At 29.2% G+C, this 11,698-nt stretch overlaps 1 protein-coding gene across 1 annotated transcript; it reads left to right on the top strand.

Moving 5' to 3' along the window:
* On the top strand, positions 7,613-9,593 carry LOC109359493 (GDSL esterase/lipase At2g42990-like). Its single transcript, XM_019604183.1, has 3 exons — positions 7,613-8,025; positions 8,425-8,914; positions 9,323-9,593. The coding sequence occupies exons 1-3, from the start codon at positions 7,633-7,635 to the stop codon at positions 9,514-9,516; spliced, it is 1,077 nt and encodes a 358-aa protein (XP_019459728.1). The 5' UTR covers positions 7,613-7,632; the 3' UTR covers positions 9,517-9,593.

Here is an 11,698-nt window from a genome sequence, read left to right as displayed (position 1 = left end):
CCCCCGAATCGTCGTCACCAGCCTCAATGGTTTTCATGCAGCAGAAACTGATAAGAACAAGTATTCCAACACCAAACACAACTATACCTCTAGAATATATGGCCATTGCTGCAGTTAGCTTTTAGTCTAAGAGTGATATATGCTGGAACATTGATAGAGTTGGGAATGTTGGGAATTTAAAGGAAGTAGTGTTTACTATTTTAATAACAAATCAAGGTTGTGGTTGTTAGAGTAATTAGAAGTTAGAACTGGTCTTAAGGTAGATATAATATGTAGATGAAATTTGGAACATGTTATTGCCACAAAATAAGGTTTTGACATGAGAAATGATAATCGGTTAGTTTAGTTGAGACATGTCACAACTAACAACTAGATTAGTGTCTAGTATAATTATGCTACTTTTTATAGATAAAAAAATTAACAGAGTAAAAAGAAGGAGTATCCTTAAAAAAAATGAAAAAGTTATCACACCAATTGTATAAGAGTATTAAATTTATACACTGACAGCGTAAAGATATATATACAGTCATCTATCGTTTATTTGAATTAATTTTTCTAAAAAATCAATGATAATTGAAAATAAATATTGTATTTTTGTGATTGGGTATGTTTGCCACGCTGTATATGATAAGACTTTATAGAATATGACTTCATAAAATTTTAGTATTATAGAATATTTAATAAGATACATATATAATAAAATTAAGTAATCTGTATATATCCTTAAAATCACGACGTAAAAATTATTAATTATACTGCACTATTTCACGCCTTGTACGATAAGCTTAATATACGTACGTGTAGTCATATAAGCTTAACATACGCACGTGTTTTAATTTTGTGGGGTACAATAATAACATATTTCAATGGTCCCAACTAAGACTACAACATCTGTCTTCAATAAATATAGCAGCTAATTACCTGCATGCAGTTTAATTCCTCAATGAGTTGTTATAATTAGTTTTGAGAACAATAGTCAATAATCAATGAAGACTTCATCTTATTATTCTATTCTTATTTAGGATTTTACTAAGTGGGATACAAGTTTTTTAATGTAAAAATGTAAAATGTTTCATTTCACAAATGATAGATTGGAACTCACTTTTTATTTTTTTTCTTTTTATTTAATTTTATTGAGAGAGAAAACCCTATCAATATATACCTTATTTATAAATTAGTGATAGAGGAGAAAAAAAGACAGTTGGTGATATTATGAAAGTGGTGATCATTGATTAGAAAAAAGAGAAAATAATATATGACAAAGAATAATTTTTATATATTATTATTGTATCATACATTATTTATATTTAATTATTATTGATTCTTAAAAATAATAATTCAAATGAATAATAGATAATATAATGACTGTATATAAATTTTTATATTGACAATATATAAATATTATAATCTTACGTAAAAAGATGAATTTACACCCAAGTATAATTTCTCATATACATGTGCTAGTAATTCATGAAATTTATGTTGTCAGAATTTTCTATCAACATTATAAATGATATACTTTATTCATTAAAATCCACCTTCCAACCTTTACTCAAGTTTGTTGGCCATTTATATGTTAGAAATGGTCTCCCCTTAGATATTTGGCTTCCATCAAAATAATTATATCTATATATTTCCAACCAATCTAGTAGTATCAAATGTAATAATGATAACTTTAAAAATGAACTTAATTTTTATTAAATATATATTTGCCGAAATCTTATTTGAGATATTGAATTAGATATAAGAAAATAGGATAGAAGATAAAATGTAATGTTAGCTTTTTATTTATCAGATAAAATTTCCAGTGCCAATGATGTACTACTTTTCAAAACTCTTGAGCTATAGCTAGGAGCCTAGGACAAGAAGTGCAGGGTAGTGCACGTACTTACATTTATCTTAATAAATTTTCTTAAGAGGCAAAGTATCGTAAACAAAATATTAAGAAGCACTTAGTTCTCAAAATACTTTTTTGACCTCTAATATTTGACAAAATCCTTATTTACATATGTTATATGTGTTCACTTAATTATAACCCTCAATTTTAACACCTACATTTTAAGAAAAGAAATGTGTAAAATCTCAAATATCCAAACTTATAATTTCCTTTTTCTTTAGAACGTAATAGGCAATTAGGATATCCCTAAGTTGGATGTATACATTATGTGTTGTTATCTTATTCGGTATTAGAAAGTTTAGTACTAGACTCAGATCTGCATCCAAAAAAGTTTAAGGATCTATATTCAATATTATTTTTAAATTAAATAAAGAAAATTAAAAAAAAAATATTACTCAGTATTGGAGATGAGTTCTTATTACAGTTAAGACATTGCATAGTTGATTCTTTTGGCACAATTAGTTCTGAAGTTTATTAAAGCTTTTTAGTCTTTGAGAGCTTATAAGGTAACTAAAAGCTTGTAAGTTAGGATTGGAATACTAGGAACTAATGAAAGAGAACAATTTGATAAAATTGATTGATCAGAAAGTTGATAGATATAAATTGAAATTAATCAATGAATTATAAGTCATGAATCATTTGAGTTAATTAGCTTATCAAATATGTGTTTACAAACTAATAACTTATAAATAACTCTATTTGCCAAACCCAACCATCTAACTTATTTTTAATAAAATAATCTAGTTGGCCAACCAACTTATTAATCAACCTCATAATCATACGAAACACAAGATCAACGGGTGTTGGTTCAAGAGGTACATGTTTGATTCCCCTTAAGTAAGGTATCGAGTTTGAGTCTTGTGGATGGAAAAAATACCCGCTGAGAAAGTTAGCCTCACATACCTGTGGATATTCCCAGCTCGAACAAAATTACATCATGTGTGACTATATATGTGAGAAACAAAAAAACCAAACACAACGATTATTCATATTACTAATGTATAGGCTGTCTGTAGTTGGTAAAGAACTCACACTGTACCCTTATAAACCAGTGGCAGTAGCATTTAAGGTGCTTTGAAGTGGATAGATAGCATTCTTTATGATAGTCTATTTGCTTATATACTTTGTAATTTTGATAATTTTAGGAACTTGTGATCATTCTTGAACTAAGCTAATCATTGAGTTGAATTGCATGCATGAGTGATCGGTCATAAAAAAATAATGGTATCAAATGAGTGCAGCATATACAAGCTTGTGAAAAAATGATTTGCCAAAGTATAATTAAAGTAAAATATCTCACTTGAAGTAACACATTATTTGTTATGATCATGAAATTTTTAAAAATGATTTGTTATGATAACAACATTTTCATTTCTTCTATACATACAATAACATGGAACATTTTAACACCATGTTTGTTAGGGTTAGTTGAATCGGTGACCTATCACCTCATTGACTGAGTTTAAGCTATGAGGGCTGTGCTTTTGGATTGTGAATTTGTGATTAATAAACTAAAATAGTGAATATTTATTAGAAAACTAAAAATATTAACTCTCAAATATCAAAACCCAATTTATTATATATTTCCATATCCTTCGTTAACAACTAATTTTTTATATTTAAATACCATATTAACATGAAAGTGATTGGCTTATTTCACATGTCGTGCCAGTTTGAGATCCTATCATATTTTGATTTGGATTACAACATAAATTATTTCGGTAAGGATCTCCTATCCCAAAGTATATCTCAAAGTCTTTTCCAAATCATTTATATTACGTGATATTAATTAGAAAATTAAATACTCATAACTTTATCTATTTTTGCTTCATTATGATTCGTTAGGAACAAGCTTCAGAACATACCTATGGATAGCAGATCCCCATCCAAATTATTCTGGCATACATAGCCAGGGTATAGTAGGTGCATGCATGCATCATGCCCGGACCAAGGAGGAAAAAAGGTCACCATATCTCTAACATAAAGTTCTAGTTGTGTGGATTAATATTTTGCACGAAACATATTGGACAATACTCTATACCTGAAATTTATTATTAAACCTAGATGGATGAATTAGCCTTTAATGTAAATAGCCAAACAAATAGTATCACATCAAATCCTTAGTTAACCTATTGAAATGAAAGGTTAAACACATCTAGTGTGAAGTATTGAATCCTACTTATTGAAAGGTTGACATGAAGACTTTCATCATGAAAATCAAATCATATCTCTTTTGGACGATGTGTCATTCTATCAATATTATCGTATCTGTTTTGCATACATACTTATTTTCTTTGTATAAAGATTTTTTTAATGTTGTAAATTCTATCCATAAAATTCAATATAGGGATTTTTTAGTAGGTCTCACAATGCAACAAAATTAAATTGGGTAAAATAGGAAAGTGCGTGTAAAGAAAAATTCAAAAATCAAAGGAGGCTAGAAGTTAAAGACATATGTCTTTTCAATCTAACTCTTTTAGGCTATGTTTGGTTAGGGTGAAAAGGGGAGGAATGAAAGAGAAAAGAAAAGAGTTTTTTCTGGTTGCATTGAAAACAAGAAAGGAAAAAAAAATTGGTGGGGCTCATGTGTTGTGTTTCTCTCAATTATTTAGAGGAAAACATATGGAAAAAATTGTACCAGAATCGATTGTCTCAAAATATATCTTAAATCATGTTCCAAACCAATGACGATGAAATAAAAACAGATAAAAATAAGAAATATTTAATTTTTTAATTCACATTGCATGTTTTCATTGGTTTAAAACATGATTTTGGACATACTTTGAAATATCATATCTTTATAGTACAAAGAAAATATCATTATTAATAATAATTATATTATTTTCTTTTCACTTCCTTTCCATTTTCTATCCTACCAAACAACTAACAAAACATCCCATTTTCTTATCTCAAGTTTTCCTTCCTCAATTTTTCTTCTCTAAACCAAAGTGGGGAATGGAAATAAAAGCTGCTTTATGAGAGTGATAGTTTTTACTGTAAAATGTTGATGTCTAAATATAGGTAGATTCTTTCATCCTTTGAGGTATGGGGTAATAATCTTTTCTGTGAAAATTACATTTTGGCTTAGGCGCTATATAGAATTGAGGGTGTGCAAATACACACCCTGGATTTTTAAAAAAATTAATATACTATCTACAAGGCATTGGAAAAACATTGGAAAATTGAGAAATTCTAAGTGGGCAAGGTTTGAATCAAGAAATTGGTCTCAAGTGAGCTATTGATACTCGTTGCGTTTATATTATGCAACTTTGATAAATTTTATATTGATTTATTTGTTATATCTGTTGTTGTTGAAATTATTGAAGAGAATGGATTAATTCCAGAAAAATAAACTTGATTAAAATCGCAAAGAAATGATTAGAGATTATGAGGGATGATGGATGAGAATCTTTATTGCAAGATGTAATCTTATTTTGCAATATGCATGACATTGACATTCATGATATGGGTGTTGACTTTTTTCCTTATGGTAAATCACAACGTGGAGGCAGAGCGCATACTATCACAATAGAACATCATTATTATGTTGAATTATTTTATACTACTGTGAATATGCAACTTAAAAAACTTCATGATGAGTTAAATACTCAACTATTTTTTGGATGTATTGTTTAAGTCCAACAAATTTGTTCTCTAGTTTTGATAAAGCAAAACTGATTGAATTTGCAAAGTTCTATCCACATGATTTTTGTCCAACTGATTTAATGATGTTTCATAATCAACTTGAAACTTACATCATTGATATGCATTGCAATGTTGAATTTGCTTCTTTGATATGAATCAATAATATTTCACATAAGTTGGTTGAAAGTGGAAGACACATTGTTTACTCATTAGTTTATCTTTTTTGAAGTTAATAATTATTTTACCTATTGCCACGACAATAGTAGAAAGAGCATTTTCAGCTATGAAAATTGTGAATAATAAGTTGCATAATTGAATGGGAGATGCATGGATGAATGACTGTCTAGTGACGTATATTGAGCGAGCAATGTTCAATAACATTGACAATAAGCTCATCATTCAACTAATTCAAAGTATGAAATCATGTCGAGATCAATTATGAAATGTGTAATTTATTTCATTAAAAATATTTAAATATTGCGATTTTAGCAGTCATGTTTTCATTTTTTATATATGATGATATATATTATTTTTATTTTAATATATGTTATACACATTACTCCTGAGTCTTAGAATCATCATTGAGCTTAGGGATTTACGTAATAAAGAAATTAGGGCCAATGACAATACTCAATAGTTTTGGATTGATGTTGTTCAGAAAGTAGGAGACACACAAATACTAGTTTTTAGCACCATAGTTGGCTAGGACCCAAAATCTAAGTACAAATTAATTAGGAGATTTCATAATCTAACACTATATAAGGACACATCTATAGATGACTTAGGGATATGGTCACATGCACTATGCCAAAATTGGTATTTAACAACGCACATTTAACAGTGCTTATATGTTGATTGCTGTTAAATATAAGGCGGAAAAAAATTAACAGCACTTATTGAAGAAAGCGATGTTAAAGATCATACTTCATATATTTAACATCACTTCTTCAATAAGCATTTTTAAAGATGTTATCTTTAACAACGTTTATTTAAGCAAATGCTGTTAAAGGTGTGTTATCTTTAACAACACTTATGATGGAAGAAAGCGTTGTTAAAGACGATACTTCATATATTTAACATCACTTCTTCAATAAGCGTTTGCTTAAACAAGCGCTGTTAAATATAACATCTTTAACATCGCTTATTGAAGAAAGTACAGTTAAAGATAACACATTTAGTGAGCGAGAATTTTTTCAAATCCAAAAACAAAACCTCACATATAATGACCGCTATACATTGCTAACATTAGGAAATGGAATAATCGGGATTCTCGAGTAACCGGATGAGCCGCTAAAGTGGTGATAAATCCAGTCAGTAAAATGGGTCCTATAGAGAGTCCATCTATTCCGAATCTCCAGTAAAAATCAAAAAACTGTAAGGCTCATAACCTTGAGGTCACAGGTTCAAATCCCATCTCCCGGTCAGAAATATAGTGAAATAACCTTTCCTATTCTTTCCCCAGATCCTGCTACTAAGAGAGATGTTCACTTCTTAAAATATCCTATATATGTAGGCGGGAACAGGGGGAGGGGTCAGATTTATCCCGATGGGAGCAAGAGTAATAATAATGTTTATAATGCTACAGCAGCTGGTATAGTAAACAAAATCATACGAAAAGAAAAGGGCGGATACGAAATAATTATAGTGGATGCATCAGATGGGCGTGACGTAATTGATATTATACCTCCAGGACCAGAACTCCTTGATATTATTTCTCTTACTTTTCTTCTTCTCCATGACATTATTTTCTCTTTTGTTTTTAGTTTCTCTCTTTAAATAAATTATTGATTTTTAGTTTTTTTGTTCAAACATAAAGTAAATTGGCCATGTAGAAAATAATTTTCAATTCCATATAAAAAAATTGATTTATAAGGTAACAAATTGGCCATGTAGATGCTTTATCGTTAGGGAATAAAGCCTTCATCTAATCTTGTGGAGGAGTGAACACACCAGCCATGCAAATCATTCATTAAAATTCCCACCAAACTTTTCTACCCATTAATCACATTATAGCTAATATCTAACTTGTATAAAGCTTCTACTCAATCCGAACATCACCACAAAGGGAAATTAAACCAAAACATAAGAATATGGGTTACAATTGCATATACATAGCAACAACATGGTTATTGTTAACCAATATTCTTCTAGCCATCATTGTGGTTTCCGAGGCTAATAATAAGAAAGTCTCAGCGCTCATAGTTTTTGGAGACTCCACAGTTGATTCTGGGAACAACAATCAAATAAGGACGGTTTTAAAGAGTAACTTTAGGCCTTATGGACGTGACTTTGAAGGTGGTAATAACCCTACAGGAAGGTTCTGCAATGGTCGTGTTCCATCAGATTTTATTGCTGAGGCTTTTGGAATTAAGAACACTATACCTGCATACTCGGATCCAGCTTATACCATCAAAGATTTTGCCACTGGTGTTTCCTTTGCCTCTGCTGGAACTGGATATGATAATGCTACTGCTGCTATACTTGTAACTCTTTCTTCCCTTTCACTTTCATGTTTAAGTCGATCTTAACCTTCTTCTTAAATATATATATATATATATAGAGATAAATAAAGACAATAGTGCAAAATAATGTCAATAAGGGTGAAAAATGGAGAGTGCATGCATGTCAAATGGGGTAAGGTTTCAAAATTTTCAGGATAGTAAATATGAGCATGTTTATTGTTCATAATTCAAACCCAAAGAAGATTAATGAAAATACATGATTTAACACAAAATTAAGTTCATTTGTTAAGAAGTTTGGAGAGTGCATCTTTTAAATTTCATTTCGAATATCCTATAACTCTTATTTCTTTTTAATTATATTATCTTTTGCCTATCACAAAAAAATAATAATAATATGGGATGTGACTATGCATGTCACAGAATGTGATACCTATGTGGAAGGAATTAGAGAACTACAAGGAGTATCAAGCTAAATTAAGAGCCTATGTTGGTATAGAGAAGGCAAATGAAATCATAGGAGAGGCATTATACCAAATAAGCTTAGGAACCAATGATTTCCTTGAGAACTATTACATATTCCCAACCCGAAGATCTCATTTCACTGTGTCACAATATCAAGATTTTCTAGTGGGTATAGCTGAGAATTTTGTTAAGGATTTGTATGCACTTGGAGGCCGAAAAATCTCCATAACTGGTCTTGTTCCCATGGGGTGTCTACCATTGGAAAGGACTATAAACATTTTTGGTCACCATGCTTGCAAAGAGGAATACAATAATGTGGCCTTGGGCTTTAATGAGAAGTTAGATAGACTCATCTCAAATCTAAATAAGAAGCTTCCACTATTGAAAGCAGTGTCAGCAAATGCATATTACATTTTCAATGATATCATTACAAGACCTTCAGCATATGGTATGTTTTTTTCGTATGATTTTCTCTCTTCTGCTCATTATGATTATATCATGCATGGTTTCTTATATTGACAATTTCTTTCTTCCACTATATATAAGTTGAAATTCATTCGTAATTTTAAATAAGAGAATTCTTTTTCTATGTATATAGCATGCATAATTAATACATAATAACGTAACTCTAAAAGTCTAATAGAAGTGCAACACAAACATAAAATTGTACAGTTAATATTCACTAATACAAAATAAGAAAAAAATAGTGTAAGAATTTATACACGTTCAATACATCATTTACTATTTATTTGTATCAATTTGTTTAAAAACCGATAACAATTAAACATGAATTATAAATAATCTAGTAACTATATAAAATTCATACAATTTGGTGCCTTATGGGTATATATTTCAGGATATGAGGTTGTAGAGAAGGCATGTTGTTCAACTGGAACAATTGAAATGAGCTACTTGTGCAATGAGAAGAATCCACTTACATGTCCAGACCCCAACAAATATGTGTTTTGGGATGCATTCCATCCTACAGAGAAGACATATCGCATAGTCTCAAATTATTTAATTCCAAAGCTTCTAGCAACTTTTAGATGATCCACTTTTTGGGTACTCATCAAATTGGTAGCAATTAAGCTTATCTAAAATAAGTGATCCCTATTTGTCTTTCAAGGTTATATACTTATACCTAGTTGGACTTTATTGAAGATAATGCATGTGAGATTTGGTTTTGGGTTCCCATGTTATGAAAGCTTAGAACAACCAATTAGATTGAGTAATTGTTTATGTGCACTTGGCAAATGATGATGATGATATAGGTCAATGATGTGTCATGTCAATTATTTTTTTAGTCTTTCTTTCTACTCCCTTCTTTTTTTCTTCTATATAACAGAAGACAAACCTTTAAAAAAATTATTCAATTGTATAAAAATGATTTAAAAAGTATTAGATCATTAAACTATTTATAGTTTATATTTATGGTACAAAAATTCGTTTCATCTTAAATATTGTAATCTTTGGAATTCTCCAAATTTAAAAGAAACTAGATGAGTGAGACAAATGTCAATACATATTATTTTCTTTTGAGTTTTAAAGGTAAAAATACAATCACATTTTAAATAAAAAAGAAGCAAATGTTAATGTATATTATTTTTATTTTGATATTCAATTGTATTTTCATTTCTAGTCATAAAGAGGAGTCTAACTCAAACTAAATATATATGACATTCACAATATTCGATATATGAGAAGAAATGCAAAAAAAAACTAATAAGAGTAGTTTTGACATAATATTATACAAATGGTACTACATAATTATTTTTTATATATTTCATTTTTTATAATTAGAATATATTTGTTGTATTCAGTGTACTTTATACTATAATTTTTGTATGTTTATTATAATATTTAGTTTAAGGTGAGAGATATGGCTAATTAATATGTTGGTGGTGGTTAATTAGGATTATATGATTTTTTGTAAAAATTAAATAATATGAAGGACAAAATAGAAAGTGAACCATGGTAAAAATTACACCATATTTTGCCTTTATATATAATATAGATATAGATATATAACTCATATATTTACTTATATTGGAAAACATTGAAATACTCTAATTTTACAAAAACTAGGAGTGAATAAATAAATTAAAGTTCTCATAATAATAACAATAAATGTTTAATTTTTTAATTAATATGACGTATTTTTATTGGTGTGAGACATTATTTAGGAAAATAATTGTTATTCAAATAAATGAGGGTTTAGAGTGTAATATATATGCGCTGTTAGTATAAAAATTTATGCATATTCAATATATCATCCATAATCTACTTGTATTATTTTTTGAAGAATCAATAATGATTAAAGATAAATAGTGGATAATATGGTGACAATATATAAAACTTATATATAGTTAATATATACATTTTTCTCTAAAAATAATAGTTTTATTGAGGATAATATCTCTAGTAATTATACTTTTTATCATTTCATTGCCGCAGACATAATTTATGACATCATATTCATATTTGAAAACAATACAAAAAAATAGTTTTTTACTTACATGATGATTACTAGTAAATTCTTATTTGTTCCATAGTTTTTGTCCTTCCGTTACCTTCTCTACTTTCCTTCATGCATCGATGTCGACCACGATCGTGATAATCACTACCCACTCCTGATTAACCACTACCAATCTACCATTACCCCAATCACTACTTCACTCATCATTCTGACTCACCACTATACTATTACCTCTTACATTCACCAAACTAATCATTATTACCACCAAAATATTATCCGAATCACATGTCTTAAACGGTGTGTCATTTCTTGTTCCAAGTCCATCACACAATAACACGTTGACAAGTTGACAACTATCATCATCACTCTGACTCAACTCTCATCCCCATTACCCATAGCACGAGCACAAACTCCTCTATTTCCTGTCACTAATAACAACCACCATTACTCTAGGTACAATATCCTTCATCTTAAACATTGTTATTATTATTATTGCCGCTACCTCTATCATCACCATAACTATTGCTACAGTAAAAATTATAAGTTCTACCATAGCTTTAAAATTTGAAACTTAAGTTAGAAAAGTGAAATCTAGCGAGTTTTACAAATTTCAAAACCCAAAACTTAAAATTTTATCCCAACTAGGGCCAAGTTCATTAGGTATTAAATATTTAGTTCTTCAATGTATGAGTACTTTTTAGGCGTTAAAGAAAACCCTACTACTTAATAGAAAGAACTTTGTCACAAGCCCACCAA

This window comes from Lupinus angustifolius, chromosome LG11 (genome assembly GCF_001865875.1).
Source record: "Lupinus angustifolius cultivar Tanjil chromosome LG11, LupAngTanjil_v1.0, whole genome shotgun sequence".
NCBI classification, from domain to species: Eukaryota; Viridiplantae; Streptophyta; class Magnoliopsida; order Fabales; family Fabaceae; genus Lupinus; species Lupinus angustifolius.
This window is presented reverse-complemented; position numbering and strand designations above follow the sequence as displayed.